The 17499-nt window shown below is 37.6% G+C and overlaps 1 protein-coding gene across 2 annotated transcripts in view; it reads right to left on the minus strand.

Annotated features, from left to right (window-relative positions):
- Positions 1 to 8: 8 nt before the first annotated feature.
- The window catches only part of LOC108743468, a 182302-nt gene continuing 164811 nt past the window's right edge, over positions 9 to 17499 (minus strand). Inside the window, exons 5-9 of one of the 2 annotated variants that reach the window (XM_025974961.1) lie at positions 9609 to 9739; positions 5344 to 9537; positions 4164 to 4551; positions 1265 to 1505; positions 9 to 273 (exon numbers count right to left, since the gene is read on the minus strand). In XM_025974961.1, coding sequence (XP_025830746.1) covers positions 114 to 273; positions 1265 to 1505; positions 4164 to 4551; positions 5344 to 9537; positions 9609 to 9739 — 5114 coding nt within the window. In that variant the 3' untranslated portion in view covers positions 9 to 113. The remainder of the gene's footprint in view (positions 274 to 1264; positions 1506 to 4163; positions 4552 to 5343; positions 9538 to 9608; positions 9740 to 17499) is intronic. The other variant, XM_025974962.1, reaches the window with a different exon arrangement.

The raw sequence follows: 17499 nt of genomic DNA on the forward strand, positions 1-17499 counted from the left end.
ATTTGTCCTCTCCGTGATAAATACATATGTAGTATATATAAACACTTTGATTTTTACGGTTTGGTCCGGTTTCTTTTTCTAAATTTCGTTCGGTGATAATAGTTTAGCGATATTCATTTGTGACTTCGTAAACGACCTGGAGATTTCTTGGTCAGCACTCCTATCTCCTTTTGTTCGGTTAAGGAGCTGGTCGTTTCCTTTTTTGACATTTTATCCAATTCGGCCATCGCCTCTTGAATCGCATTTTCCAACGGTGTATCTAGTTTACGACCTCTAAAATTAAAAATGTCCAACAAAATTAGACAACTTCTAATACTTAATGTAATTCCCAGCAAATAACAATTGATTCGTCATAATTTTCTCCTATCCATGCATAAATTAATAAACAGCTGAGTAAGCACGGGTGATCTACCCCCGCAGCAATTAATGCCCAAGTTACTTCTACTGGTCCTTTCTCGTTGTCAAAACAATAAACTGATTTATAAGAATGATATTTTATGGGCAATTTCAAAAAAATTTTTTTTATAATGAAAATATTTTATGTTACGTTAAAAAATAATTATAAACAATGATACTTTACTACTAAATCAACGCAAATTCCAGTTTAATACTTTATAGGTAAATAGGAGAGGAATTTCGCATAGTTATTAAATTTCCACAGGTTTTGAATGAAATTAATAAATATATTCTATTGATCGTTAATCCCCTATTTTGTAATCAATTGTATAATTAAACCAATATTAGGGTTAAAGGGATTATATTTATTTAAATGCAGTACATTTTTAACTAGATAAAGCTAGCCTTGAGAAAGTACAACAACCTGGGCGAAACGTCGGCTGTGGTTTTTTAAATAATTAAAACACTTTCAACCCCACTACTGCTTTGGTGATATAACTGATAATTAAATATAATGTAACAGATGTGGCTACTTTTCTTAAGGGCAATACTGAGACCAAAATAACTCATAAAAAATAGCTTGTATTGGAAAAGTCTTTTCATTATAATTTATTGGCGCATGTGTAATTTCTTTTCAAATTTTTAAAACTTACTTAGTTTTCCACTTTTTTCATTACTATTATAGGTAATAAATAAAAATATAACCGCGTTTTGACTGGTTAGTTTTTATTTTTCTTTTTGTCATTTTTGGAACATTGTTGGGTAATGCCCAATTAATAATTTGATTGATTGATAGATCAGTGGATCATAAACACTGAATCTACTTCGCAATTTTCTCAAAAAAAAAAAAACTCATAGAAGCACTCACTTCCTGCAATTTTTTCGGGACTGATGGTAAGCATCTAAACCCTCGCTTAGGGTTTGTAATAAGTTAGGGTCCAACTCGGCCAAGGTCCTGTCCCCACCAAACCACTTCACCAAAACCTTATCGGGGGCTACTTCGATCAATTTTCCGGGCCACGCCGGACGACCCTTAGCAGGCCCCCAAACCAAATCGCCCGAATCGAATGAGCTGGGACCGATTTTTGATTTTTGTGGCGTTTTTTCGTCTATCAAGGGGAGAAGTGATACATCGAGCAATTATTTCTCGTTGTCATAAGAACAAACATGTGCACAGAAGCGATGATGTCAAGCCATGGTGCCGAAATTGAAGAAAATGATGAAAATTGCAGAAAAGCGTGAGAATAAACGAGGTTCCTATGGTCACCGTAGCTTTATGGAATCCCTTTATGAATAGTTAGAGTAAGGACGGAAAAAAAACAAAAAGAAAATGAAAAGCTTCACACCTCATTTAGAAATATATATAATACCTGTATACATATATATACAAAAGAAATGAATTTTAGTTGATGAAAATGTTTAAGCGAATTTCAACGCAGGGTTTGCCTCAAATAATAACAAAAGTTAGCCACACCAGTTAATATTATATTACAGAAATGTCTTTTTATTGTCATAAATGTATAATTCTTTCCTCTTTTAAATTACTCTTAAAATTAAAATACAACATAATAACAAACAAGTTTAACTCGCAATTCCTTGAGCTGCTGAAATCGTTTTGTAAGTCGTGTGTATCTCGCATTGTACATTAAAAATCCATAAACATATATTTGATCAGACAGAAATAATTAATAGGTACTATTACAAAACAAGTGAGAAAACATGCAAAAAATATAATATGCATATTGGGATCCGCCAAATGGGAGGAGCCTAAAACATGGCGCCGATTAGGGAAAACTTATCGTAGTTCCTATAGTGTACCGTGCAATTTCCAAGTTTTTAAATTACGATAAAATGATAAGTATTGACACAATATGTGATTGGGCTGACACAAAGCCTCGGAAAGGAAATTTCGTTGAAGGTGAGCGTGTTTTTAATTTTATAGTCACATTATAAAATTCGGAAATAACAAATCCGGAAGCTAGCCTTCAAATTCCGTCAAGTTTACTGCCTACTTTTTACAAACTTCGGATTTAAAAAGTGATTCCACGTTATATAATTGGTGAGGTGATTCTGGGTGATTTAAGCAATATCATATCAATGACTTGCACGCGCAAAGCCGATTTAAGAGAACGTTGCAAACACATTATTGCAACTTTGTCGTATTGCAGCAGGTAGGTTCTTAACCTCAAAATACTTATATTGTATCATTAGAATTGTGTTAAATCAACTACACAGGAATAAATAATTTCTCACTTTATAATTTTAGTGTGATTCTAGTTTTAAATATTAAGGTTATGGCTGATGCTAAATATTTGCTGAAATATAATCATGTGCATTAAAAAGACGTGAACAAATTTTTATTCCGGAATTCATTTCTTTGATACCTACTGCTTTCATCCAAGCTTCTATTAGTTTACTTTTTTCTCTAATTTTCCGAATATATTTTTTACATATATAAAACGGTTAGTTTTTATTGGAAAGTAGTTAATGTAGGTGAAGAGTGAAGATCTATGTCTGAAGTGCTATTGCAGCTTTTCACTGAACATATTAACTTTTTATTTGATTTAACTTTAGAAGAAAACTTCGTCGACTCCATCATCAAAAAAATTTTTACTTTTTTAACGTGTTTTATTATTTTAATAAACAATTTTACAATTTGCGTGCACAGTTCCTATGTAAATTTTTCCCTCATTCGAGTTATAAATTTTGCCACCAGATGGTGTATGCCCATTTGACGGATCCCAATAGTAATTCAGTTATTTTGGTAACTACCATTGGTTATTTTAAGCATTTTTTGTTTTGTATTTGTTTATTTCATATTGAGTGATTATATCTCTCGGAATCTGAAATATGTTCTTTCGTAGGCGAATATGGGTTTATTATCAACAAAAAAAATTGGTATCACCTTTCGCTTACATTTACAAATAAAATTTTCATATATTTTACTTTATGGAAGCCAATAAGAAATAGGCGAGATAGGTTGGTAGGACACCTTCTCAGGCATGAAGGTCTAGTCAGAGACATATTAGAGGCAGAAACAGGAGTTAGGAGGGGTAGAGGTAGACCTAGATTAGATTACTGTTCGCAAATAGTTAAGGATGTGGGCTGTTCTAGTTTTAGGGAAATGCGAAGTTTAGCTCAGGATAGGAAAGAGTGGAGGTACGTGTCCAACCAGTCTTAGGACTGATGACCTTATGATGATGAAACAATTTTACAATTTGCGTGCACAGTTCCTATGTAAATTTTTCCCTCATTCGAGTTATAAATTTTGCCACCAGATGGTGTATGCCCATTTGACGAATCCCAATAGGTATATTTGAAATAGATGCTGCTATTAAATATATCTTGTGACAACCACACAAAACATTTAGTTTACAATGTGCAGCTCAAAATTATTTCACAATCATGCAAAACAAAAACTACGGAACTAAAATATCAATAGACGACGATTTCTACAATTATGACAATAAAATTGAAGATGAAATGTGCAAAGCTGATACAATATAATAGGAACGGTTATGAAAAGCAAGTTAAGCGAAACTTCTACATTTGCAAAATACAGGAACGTCAACATGTGATTTAATTTTGTCTTGTCACTTCCGGTTGATCATCCGGGAAGTAACATGTCAATCGTATTTTCTGGTAATTTTCTTTCTTTCGGTTATAACACTTACGGGAAGCCAATTATAATTAGCAAAACTACTTAAAACAAGCAAGCAACATCTACACTATTCATCTGCATTATACGACGTTTCATTCCAACTCACCTTCATCATCTTCAAAGAGCGATGAATGCATCTGCCTGCTCTCCATTACGACCAGCGTGTCACTGTGTTTCCTCTTGTGCACGAACTTCTCGAAGTGTTTCGAATTAAACTGTAACTCTTCAGGCTTGACATCACCATGATCTGTGATATAGTGAATACCAGATATTGTAGTCGAAGACTCTGCGCACGCCATGTGTATAGGAGTATTCGACTTTTTGATGATATGTACATGGGTTCCAGTAGTGTTTGAAACGTCGGACATGTCCGATTTGGTTTGCATGTGATGATGATGATGATGTTGCTGGTTATTTGACCAGTCATTTTCGTAATTCGACAGGGTAATTTCGGCCGAGTCAGGCTCGCTACTCGAAATGCAGTGCACCATTGCCTTAAAGAACCGAAAGTTTTGGAGTTTCCTTCAAAATCCACAACTGAATCATAGCTTAGAATTGTGCATCATCATGAATGCAGAAACGTTTCAGTTTACAAAAGAATTTAGAAGAATCTGTAGTGACTAAGGAAGGCTTTCATGAGCTCTTATACCATAAGCAACTGAAGTTACCTTTATATCAACATTAATAATTTTAGAAGAAAATAGTTTACTAAATTGTGTTTTGGTCGACTTTCTAATACAGTTTACTTCTTTATGTTGTTTTTGCTTAATTTTCGTAAGGCACATTCTAAACTAAGCAATGAATGCAATTTGCCCAATTTTTAAATTATTCAAATTTAAAAATTATCATACGTACAATTTAGACATCTTTTTAGAAGCGAGTTTGTTTAATATGAAATATACTGAAAATTCAATTTCTGAATTTTTTACTCACTACACGCTACCTCAAATTGATGAGGGAAGAATTGTTGCTGTTGTCACACCCCCGCCGGGAATCGAACCCGGGACCTTTGGCTTTACACACAAATGTTCTGACCACTAAAGTACGAGAGGTGACAACAGCAACCACGACCAACCGACCTACAAGGTTAACGATCCGTCGAACTGATGTAACAAATTTTCCCTCATTAATTTGAGGTAGTAGCGTGTAGTGGGTAAAAAATTCAGAAATTGAATTTTCAGTATAATATTTCACATTAAAAATTATCACCATGTACAACTAAAATGTGTTAAAAAATCTGAAACGTCCTGTCAATCTAAGCCTTTTAGCAATTTCAAACAACTCACCATAGAACAAGACTGCTGTTTGGCTTGTAGGGTGACGATGTCACTGCATGAGCCTGAAGAATTAGAAGGGGTAGGTGACAAACCATCATCGGTGCTACCGGTGTGTGTCGTGGTGTCGGCAGCTGTTGGCAAGCTGCCGTGTTCGGTGGCGAGTGGACTGTGGGTGGTTGTATCCGGCGGACTACCAGCCGAAGTGGACGACGTTTGGCAAAACGTATTTGTGGTTACCGACTGATTTGTCTGATTTACGGCTGTCTGAGTGGACACGGAATGTCTACAATGTACGGACGATGCCTGAGGACTTTCACGATGAAGTAAAAGTGCTTGCACGCATTGCCTATTATCCGAAGCGTTTATAATAAATCCCGGATCCACGTTGAGCGTTGTCTGATGACCGCCTCTGACCTGAATGTTTTGATTTTGGGGATGGTTGTTACTTTGAATGTTCTGAAGCTGTTGGTTGTTAGAAACCATCGTAGTTTGTTGTTGAACAATCGTAGTATTTTGCTGTACGAACGTGGTATTTTGCTGATTTGGCGAAGAAACGCTGATGTTGGCCGTAGGTACCATTAATGTCTGTCCCATTTGTCCACACTGTATGAACTCCTGCTGGGCTTGCTGCGCTGAATTGTTTGATCTTATTTGTTGGGGCGTCGTATTGAAAGCTACTTGTTGGGTAGGACTAACGTTAGCCACTAAAGGGCTCAACTGTCCGCTAAATTGCGCCCCATTGACCACGAACTGATTTCCGTTTGGAGAAAGGAATTGCGCTCCTGGACTATGTTGTTGTTGGATGATTTTGTTTTGAGGCGTTCCAGGTGCACGAATAACCATTCCTGCTGGGCCTGCAGCAAGAATGCTTTGTCCACCGTTGAACATGTTGCTGTTTTGTACCGGTGTTAGTACGTTTTGGCCATTGACATTTTGCAACTGCAACTGCATACCGATGTTCGAAGTGTCTTGTAAGAGTGTCGCAGTTCCGTCTGCGTTCATTACCATGCTACCCAGATTGGGCAAGATGAATTGTTGAATGGCAGGGAAATTTTGAACCATCCCCGTCGTACCATTAAGCAGACTGACAGGTTGCAAAAGATTGAACTGCTGAGTTTGTTGGGAATTGATTATGGGTTGAGCCCCAAATTGACCACCATTTCCGACGGTTTGACCATTCATTACAATTTGAGGTGGACCGCCTGCTTTTCCAGGAACAATCGTAAGAGCTTGCATAACAGGACCCGTCGCGATACTTTGTGGACTGTGTGCCATTTGAATTTGTTGAGGGAAGTTTTGCTGGGGAACCATCATACCAGAATTTTGTTGTGACGCAATATGCAACATAGATGCGATGGTCTGTGATGGTAGTTTTCTTTTCTTACCTTTTCGTTTCGCCTCGGGTGAAAGCATAGCAGCATTTCTATTGATAATTCTGTTCGGGTCGGAACTATCGACCTGCAGTTGCTGTTGGATTACATTACCGGTTACTATTTGAGGAATTTGCATATTTTGTCCAACAGTCATTCCCTCCATGGTCATAGTGACGCCCGGTTGCAGTACAAAAGGCGTTGGTAGTGCGTTTACTAGTACGGTTTGTTGGCCCAGAACTTGCTGGGCTACTGCTGGGATAACCTGGGTCACGGCAGCAGTGACGTTTGTGATCATCGGTGAAACAGAAATCGGCGGCATAGCGTTAGCTTTAGGAGGTGGTGGAGGCATGACATTGGACTGTCCATTACTAGTATTGGCTATAATAAATTGACCACCAGAAGAAACCAGAACGTGGTTTGGTTGTTGCATATTATGGGCCGTTTTGATAACCTGCACCGGAGATATTTGTTGATTCTGTTGCAGACTTACCGGCAATGTGTTCTGATGCGTATGCGGAACTTGAATACTGCTCACGACGCTTTGCACCATTTCTAAAGGCGACTTGGTGACGTTTGTATTTGTACTCAAAAGTGTGGTCGTTGCGACGGACACTTGAGGATCGCTGTGATTTAAAGGAACATGAGATATAGTGGACAACGGTACATTGACGTTCACAGGGCTATTGACAGAAACTGTGGACGTATTAGCTCTACCCGCAAGAACCGACGTTATCGTGTTGCAACTGAAAGTACGTCCGCTAGCCATGGTCGTCACTAAGCCCGAATGCTGTAAAGAATCGTTAGACGAAACCCTAGCGAATGATTGCTGCTGGTGTTGTGAAGAACTGCCATACAATTCTTGTTTCGTTGACGTCGTTGGCGCACTGTTATTGTATAAAACGGACAAGTGGTGAAGTTGTGCCGCACTGGAGTTTTCAACGAACGATACGGGAGTGCCTGGATTGGACATATTGTGCACATTCGATTGGGAACACTCCAAACGGGGTTGCGGCGTTAGTGGATGAGGAGAAGGTGTGGGTGGATTAGATTGGTATCCTTCCGCAGGCGATACGTGACTCGTACTTATGGCACCTCCTTGTATGGGTCTCGAGTCAGGTGAATTTGCCGCACTCGATTGCCTATCCAAACAACTAGAAGACGTGACAGGATCGTCAACTATGTTAGAGGAACTAGGAGTGTTCGGCTCGCTGTTAGGCCGTGAGCCTTGTTTATGAACCTGAGGATGATGTTCTCTTATAATGTAAGAATTACAACTTTCGCTACTGTCGTCCTTTTGAGTGACAAAATGGATACCGCCTTCCGTGCATCCTTGACATTGAATGTGTTCATTCAAGGCGGTACTGTCCGCCGCTTCCCTGGCCATAACCGACGTTTGATTATACTGTTGATGGGTTTCTAAATGCTGAGGTACTTGAGAATTTCTTATGAAGCTCTGGCCGTTAGATGCGACGTAATTCTGCGCGTGTTTCATCTGCGAACCGAGTACCACCGTACTTGGCAAAGGCACTTCGTTAGGCTGCGAGCTGTTTGGTACAGTTTGTACGGATATATTTTGCACGGGACTCGTACAATTGAATCCAACACAATTAATTGCACCGGTTTGTCTAGATATTGTATTGTTGAGAAGTGCGGTCTGTTGCGCTAGATATCCACTCGGATCTTCCATAAAAGACGGACTCGAGGGAGTCTGATTCTGGTTCAAAATGATCGACTTGTTGTCGTTTTGGATCTGACGAATATCGATATTAGGACACGGTGTTTGAGACTCGACAAGCGGAATACGATGCTGATTATCGATTGTGTTGAACGACCTGCGTTTCGATGTTCGACTGATTTTAACTTTCTTCCTGTTTACATCGTCCTGCCAAACAAGCGAGGTCGGAGTATGCTGGTGTAATGGAGGAACCCTTTCGCAAACGTTTTGATTTTGGACATTCGAACAAGCGACAATGCTCGACTGGTTTTGATGAGGTGCCGCATTAATCTGTCGATTAGACCAGTTTATCTTTTGTTGTTGTTGTTGTTGCTGGGCAATCATGATGGGATTTGGCATGTTCACATTAATTTGATTCTGTTGATGAATCACACCTCCTTGCTGGTCTTGTCTCAATTGACACACAGCGTTCTCATTTATGAAAGGAATCCTAACGTTTTTGCTTCCATCAAACTGTTGCACGATGCTGTGATAATGAACGGCCTGGTTGGAAACAGGTTGTTGCTGTTGCTGTTGTTGTTGGTGAGAAAACCGGGAATGATTTTCCTGTTTTAATTGAGTTGGTACGTTGGAAGCGATTGGAAGCATTTGTACACTAGGCCTTCCAGGTCCGCTAGGTTCACCCTGTTGATTATTAATAAATACCTTTTGATTGGACTGATGGCCCGGAGCTGTATTACGACTATTTATAATGATACTATTAGGTCCATTAGAAATCACAGATCCACCGTTAACAACAGAATTAGAACCTTGCGGATGAGAGGTGCCCTGCTGTATGCTTAACACATGGCCGCCGGGAGCAATGAGATGATGCTGATGGTGCAAATGAACTTGACCGTTATTTTGGGAACCATTCGGATGCACGTGTACATTAGACTGTAATACTGAACTATTCTGCATCTGCTGAGGCATACTAGTTGCACCTGGGGGCAATGTCTGCAAGTGCGCGTCCCGAAACGGATTGTTTATTAGCCGATTACCGACGGATTCAACACTGGGATGCCTTAAATACTGGTTATTAAGGGAATCCGATGGACTAATTACGCCATCTGGGCACACACGATGTTGCGCATTCATTACAGAATTTGGCCATGGCTATTTAGACAAGAAAAAAAAACAGTGAAAATCCTGAAAACACACCACCTATGAAATCTCTACACTCCTACCTGTTGTAAGTTGGGCCTGTTTAGGGTTGGTTGATATAACGCCAACTTCTCTTTTTGCGCCAAAAGATGAGATATTGGAATACCGGAAAACGACCCTCCAATCTTTCTTTTCTTTCTTTTGACTGTTAAATCTGGAAAGAAAGAAAAACTATTGAATCTATTGCATTCCTTAACTGGTTAGTATCTAAAAGCAGCTACACTTCCTTGTTTACTATTACAATCTATAGCAAATTATCACGTGCTATTAATTGGATAAATTATTATTGCAATGTGCAGCGACATTGAAAATAATTAAGACATTTAAACGACATAAATTAATCTAGTTCTGACCTAGTTTTGTCTTTGTCATAAGGAAATAAATAATTCTTTGCATACATATGTAGATTGTACCTACATATGTCTCTTTTCCCAGTTTATCGGAGAATGAACGTAAAAGCCCTTGTAATTTTCATTCTGGATAAACCTGATAGTATGAAACCTCATTAATTAATAAGTGGGAAAGAGTTATTGTAGTTATGGTGTGTATGGTTATACTTAAATGGAAGGTCGGTAATATATGAAACTGTGGTTTCTAAATTGTTTTCGCCATGAGAAAATCGGATAAAGAGCCATTACGTTGACCAAAGAATCCACACACATTCGCTTATACAAAAGCATTATCAGATGCAATGGATAAAATAAATTCAGCTTTTCTACAAGAGTCGCGCATTCATGCCTCATTAACGTAATGGCAAGTTTATGAAGGCCGTCACTTATGAGCGGCTTTCGTGTGCATTTTCGTAATTTAAAACAATAAAATTATTGTTATTGCGATCGACGTATGAAATGAGTGCGCAACACTCCTTTAACATACGTAATAATTACCACAACTTTAGACGATTAAACAAGTTATTAATAATGTGAAAATTTATGATGGTTGTACGTCGGTAACTGTGGTGGAGTGGAAGACGATACGGCGGTTTTTTATCCACCAAGGGTATTTTCATATTTCGATCAAAGTTTCTAAAAAATGTTTGGAATTTCTTATAATTTTCTCCAGTAGATATGGTCAGTCAACCATCTGCTACCAAACACCTGTTTAGAATATCTGAGAATGTGCTTACTAGAATGTTTCTAGAAGGTTCTCAGATATCTAAAATTGTCCTCAAATAGAATGTTCTAGACCTGAAGAACGTTTGTGCTTAACGATCATTATGTTTGAGTATTGGAACTGGGTCTAACTTTTGGCAGTAGATTTCGACATATTTCTAGATTTCGACCAGTGTCTTAAAATATTTCTCCAGTCTCGTTTGCGTTTGGGTTTGCGAATTTTCCACCAAACACCCGTTCAGAATAAGTCAAAATATAAACCCAGTGAAGCAAGTTGTTGTTAGTGCAGAAATAAAAATGAAATAAATACATAAGAAATTCTAAATTTTGATGAACCTACAAAAAATTGTACAATTGTAAATCGATGAGATTCTGGTTTATGATAAACTCGTTAACAAATAATACTACCTACGTCATGAGCGCAAAGCCAAACGTCTTCTGATGGTATATATGGCACAAAAAGTCCAAAATAATAAGCAGTAATAAATAGCTGTGTCATAAGCTATCAAGACTACGGATTAACGATTTCCGATTATAACCCATTGATGATATTAAGTATACGATCTAGCAAGTAAGCAAGCAGTCAAGACAGTCGATCTCGTTAAATTTTACAGCGAACACACATTGACGTACGATATTATTGCCGTGACGGAGTATAGTTTTTGCGACTGGCCTGACAAGCGAGCACGTCGATTTCGGAAACATAAACCTGTCATAATACGGATCCGCGAGACAGGCTTAATGGCCGCTACGCGATTCCCGCAGAAGATACGGCGGGAGCGTGATCGCCGCTTTTCATGAAAATTTAATGCTTTTCGTCTTTGCGTCCTCAATTAAACCAACCGATCCGACCGCCTTCCAGATACGATCCGATCGCGTCTCGAACGTAAGACGAGATCGCCATCGGGATAAAACACATTACGTTACAAGGCCACCGCCAACGCTGCCGAACCAATTGCATCTTCTGAATGAAGTGCCACAATTCCTTGGCATCGGACTTCATTCTGGGATAGGGAGCATTCAAGTATTACGTAATGCAGTGTGAAGGAAGTATTGTATCCAAATGAACTTGTAAGCAAGACTAATTTCTAAGAAAGATAACATCCAAAGTTACACAGTATACTGCTTCTTAAAAAGCGATTTTGTGAAGGGACTGAGAACACAAAGTCAAAATCAAGGTCAAGCTCAGGGATATTCTTAAAATCTGTAGAACTGCGATCCATAATGGGAGACGCTAATGGTAGAATGTGAATTTTCGGATTGTATGAAGAAAGAAGAAAAGAAGAAAAGTTTGAAGTAGGTAAAACCGATAAGGCTTATAATATATACAGTAGTAATAATATAAGAAACGAGTTAGGGGTCATTTTGATAGAAAATAAGGAAAAGGCAGATAGGTAGAAAGAATATTTAGGGAACCTATACTCAAGCCATGAGTTAGGAGATATATTAGAGAAGGAAGATGGTGTGGAGATAGATGAGCTAGATTATCCCATAAAGAGTTCGATCAGGCATTAAAAAAAGAATAATAAGGCGCCAGGTGTAGATGGGCTACAGGGGGATGTTCTAAATCATGCAGGACAATAGGTTAGAGATGGTATGTTTAACCATACCTAAAAAAAGAGGCGCGGATAGGTGCGAGACATTTAGAACAATTAGCTTAACTTTCCATGTGTTAAAAAACTTAACTAGAATTGTACAGAGAAGGATGGAAAAAAGGGCGGAAGATCAATTTGGGTTCAGAAGAAAAGGTTAGAAGCGTTCGAAATGTGGTGTTACAGGCGAATGATGATGACATCGTAGATACAGAAGGTTAGAAATGATGAGGTATTAGAAAGAAAAGGAGCACAGAGGACTCTTTGGAAGTCAATAAGAAATAGATGAGATAAGTTAGTAGGACACCTTCTCAGGCATGAAGGTCTAATCAGAGACATATTAGAGGCAGAAACAGAAGTTAGGAGGGTGGAGTAGACCTAGATTAAAACACTGTTCGCAAATAGTTGGGGATGTTCTAGTTTTACGGAAATGCGAAGATTAGCTCAGGATAGGAAAGAGTGGAGGTGCGTGTTCAACCAGTTTGAGGACTGACAGCCTTATGATGATGATGAAATCCCCATGATGTCAAAGAATTTGACCTGTTCGATGTAAGAACTCCCTTGGATTGACTGAACTGCTATGGTCATGGTCCAAAACAAAATTATTGTCCTTACAGCCGACCAACTGAATATTTTCAAAAACGGAGTTCTTTAGCATGACATAAATCCACAAATTCTTTATTTTGAGCAAACGAACCAACTTCACTTACCGTCAGCCAAAACGCTTAGAATGTGTTTATTATAATTCAGTTGTAGAACATACAATACACAATAACAACATTAATAACCCACATATGTTTGTTTTTTTTCCTTTCGATATAAAACATGAGAACACTTGCTATCGCCGTCCATGCGGATAAAAAAAACAACGTCGCAACACATTATTACAGATTATCAGTGTGGTTCTTGTGTAGGCGTTTATCATCGCTGAATAAACACTACAAATTAGTATTTAATTACTGACGTCCGCAATTTAGCTCTTTTTTTTTTATTTATCTGGTTGTCACAATATGTAGCAGGTGGTTCTTGCTGTTGTTATTACAGTACAGTGTAATGCATGACATCCTGGCAATAACGCCAACAAATTAATTTCTATTTATAAATGTCCTTCTTTTCTTGCGTCATTTGAAAATTCTTAGACCATTGTCTACTACTACACAGAGATCTGATTTTCTCTTTATGTCTCTTATCACCTTTAAGATTACCTATTGATCGCGATAAACTGTACAATCTTGCATAGAATGCAATTGTGAAATCACAGTACAAATATCTCTATGCTTGCTAAGGCATTTGAATCGTCCTCGTATATAACCGTTCAGCGCACATAAAATTGATTTATGACCGCCTGCAAAAAAGCAGGAATAAAAGAGTGAATATACTCACAGCCGTCTCTAATACAAGCCATGCTGAGAAGTTTGGCAACAGCGCATTACTTCGATGTGAGAGTCCTATTCTGCGAGTCTTACTTGTTATTACTACGTCGTTACACATGATTTTTAGACACCCATTATGATAAAAATGAATTAAATTATTAAATAACTAACATTTAATCATCAGTGACAGTATGTGATGTTATTTAAAACACACTTCAACATGTAGGTATAGAGCACAAAATAGAAAAGACAATAGATTAGGTAAATAGTGATATGTACCTATATGAATTTCATCTCGATAATTGTAATTTTATTAAGGCAAATTTCCACACCATCATTGAGGTATTGCCAAGGCGCGTTACCTTTTTTTGGGGTTCGCCAATAGCCCTGCCATGCCATTAGAAAAAATTAATTACAATTTGAACTTTTCTAATTTACAGATTTTTGCTGTCTTACAGTAAGCTGAATTTGAATTGGGGTGGCGGGACTCTTGCTATAATTTATAATTTTAACGTAATCATTAAGCAAAACATTAGCAAAAGAAGATAAAATTTGGAAGAGTATATCTTTATGCTTTCCATAACTACATATTTTTGAAAATGGTTAATTTTCCTAAAATTGGTTTTTGGTGTTCAGCCCGTAAACATTGCGTCTGCCGATTTTCGTTATTACTTATTTCTTCAAGAATGACATAAATGTGAAAAAAAAAACACACTATAAGCATCCTTATTGCATATTTATTGCACGATATTTCCGCTAAAATTAAAATATTATAAAACAACGAAAGAAACACAACAACCAATGTATTAGTTGTAATTCTCATTAACTGGGAAATCCTGGGACTCCTACAGTGTTGCCAAGTAAACCTTCAGCACGGCTTGTAAGTAGAGACGGCTGTGATATAGTGTATATGTTCGTATGTATGTAAGTATGTAGAATATCTGTATATGTACGTACTATGCCTAACTATCAATGGCGTGCTGATGAGGACTAATGATTCCAAAATCGCAATTTACGCCTAGTTTTGGTAAATTATAGATCAAGAACTTAATGTTCTGTACTACAAAACACCATGAAGTATTTTATTTTTCCACATTCAATACACATCTACATATATGTAATTTGTTTAATAACAGAAACAATTTGTTTTTTTACGGTTACATTCTCTCTTTTAACAAATTTTTGTATCCTGTCTTATAAGTAATGAACGACGAGTGGTACGGGTAGATTGACGTATAAGGAAACTAGTTTTTCTCTTGTGCAGAAGAACGACGAATGGCCATAATCATGTACAATAAAACAGCGTAATTTGATTTTCCTCTCAATGGCATATTAAACATGCTACATATTCTGTACGCGTAAGCACGTTACATGCATGGTATAAATGGTACGGCAATTTATTTACCAAGAAAACCATTAGCCGCGGGTACCGGACACATCCGGTCTTGGTGTTCAATTTACACCAAAGGCCATCCAGAATTCATTTTCTTCTTGGCGTAATACGACGATAACGAAAGTTGCATTCTCAAAAGGAACACACCAATAACCTTTTCTATAACGAAAACTTTATGAAACGTTTATCATTCATTACCTGTACAAATGTTTCTTATGAACACTTCGTGTCTTTATAATTTATAACTGCAACTAAATAAATGAAATGTAAAATGGTTTTCCAAAGAAATAGATCCTGCTGAATGTAACAGACAGAAATTATGGTCTACAAAGAGCGAATTAGTGTGTAACCGATTGATCGCATAGCCGGGGCTGATCGTACAGAGACTGCAGACAAACGAGTGCATTAATTCGAAGAACTGGTGCAATTAATACACTTTGAAATGCTCGCTTTTATTAGCCAATTACCATTATTCGATGAAAAAGTGGAAGACGCGACCCTATCTGTTCTCTTTCCATTTATCTGATTAAAAATTATTATTGCTCCAATGTATAACTTCAGGAGAAGAGTCGCTTAGAATGTAACGAACGAAGTTAGTGGCATACACGGCGCCATTAATATAAATTAATCTTCCACCATCGTCACTTTATCAAGACCTATGAATTTCCATTAATAACAAGATGAGACAATTTTGTAAAATTAGTAACTTCATCTTCATCGCTTGTTTAACACTTACATTAAGCACCCAACTATTTTAACAGACACCCTCAAATATTATACAATATATTATAAAATAATATTCTAATTCGGCATTAATTTATCTACCTAATCTTTAACAACATTACTGGAATCAGAATCGGAATGCAAAAAGCTTCCGATTCACTTCACCTTCAGTTCATTTCTAGCTCAATTCAGTTCACCACCTACCCTTTGGCTTATTATCGCATATACTACAATGGGAGTGGAATCGGAATTAGTAATGAAATCGGAAAAGAATTATAATCAAAATATCTACACTTCAATTTGGATTCACTTAAAAGATAACAATTGATATTTGTAAAAAGAGTCAAAAACCTTAACCCCTGTGAGGGAGCCGCTGAATGAAAGCTGGTCTTACAATACCTTTTATACTTTTAGGATTCCGGTAGGACTACCGTTTGGGCCCTATCCGGCGTAACTCACTTCAAATAGGACACTGATGAAATCAATTTGATCGGAACCTGATCAAAAATGTAACGACTCAGACCCTTTGGGACCAGTCAAGAGAGAACCTTATAAGGTTAGATAATTTGACTCTGAACAAGCTATACGATTTGGGCCGGATCAGAAATGTAACGCCCTAAAACATTTGGGCCTAATGAGGTACCTAAACTTATTTCGGATAGAGCTATCCTGGTTGGTCCTGATCAGGTTACATAATATGGTCCTGATCAACTATCTGACTTTGGTTGAATCAAAAATATGACTCTTTAAGACTTTGGGCCTAATCAGGCAACCATAGTTGATCCAGACAGGACTACCCTACGTGTTTCCGATGTGGTATCAACATAGCTAAATGAAACGATCGCAATTATGAATCCACATCAGGGTCACATCTGTCTTAGTAAGGTATCATCATAAGGCCCAGATCAGTTAAAATGTGGCATAACATTAATGGATTTTGCAAGGTTTAGAGGCAAATACGTTCACCTCCTTCATTCTATTCAGATAGTCTAGCAGTCTCTCTGCCAATGCTCCCATAGCAACGCCTTTCGACATTCCACATATCTCGACTTATCAACACTTCTTATCATCTGTTTACATCTTATTCTCACCACTTCCTCAACACGGAACTACCATTCGGACCATTCATTCAATTATTCCTGATTCAAATTTAAATCGTCTAATGCACCATCCCTTTCTTTGTCATACCTGGGTTTTGTTCCAAAATTTGAAATCCTTTTCTTCCAAAATTCGTTTGTTATATCCCCATCCATAAGCTTTTCAACTTTTATTTCCTATTTTATCGCCCTTTTTCTGGTTTCCTCTACAATCTTCCCACATTTTGATTCCCTACGTACAACATAATCTGGTGAATGACGGTCCAAACGCAACACCCAATTTATATATTTCTTATAAACGTTTTCCACCTGTTTCTGTTCCTTCCACCCCCACACTTCTACCCCATAAAGAGCTATATTTCTAACCGTCGAATCAAACAACCTTCTTATTCTAATCCAATCGTTCCTGCATAATCTATAATACTAAATTGTATTATCACTACATAGTAAAAAACAAAGTCGCTTTCCCGCTGTCTGTCCCTATGTATGCTTATTAGATCTTTAAAACTACGCAACGGATTTTAATGCCGTTTTTTTTTAATAGATAGAGTAATTCAAGAGGAAGGTTTATATGTATAATACATCCATAATATAATAGAGAAACACTGATAATTTTAGAGGTTT

This window comes from Agrilus planipennis, unplaced genomic scaffold, assembly GCF_000699045.2.
Source record: "Agrilus planipennis isolate EAB-ADULT unplaced genomic scaffold, Apla_2.0 scaffold19, whole genome shotgun sequence".
NCBI lineage: Eukaryota > Metazoa > Arthropoda > Insecta > Coleoptera > Buprestidae > Agrilus > Agrilus planipennis.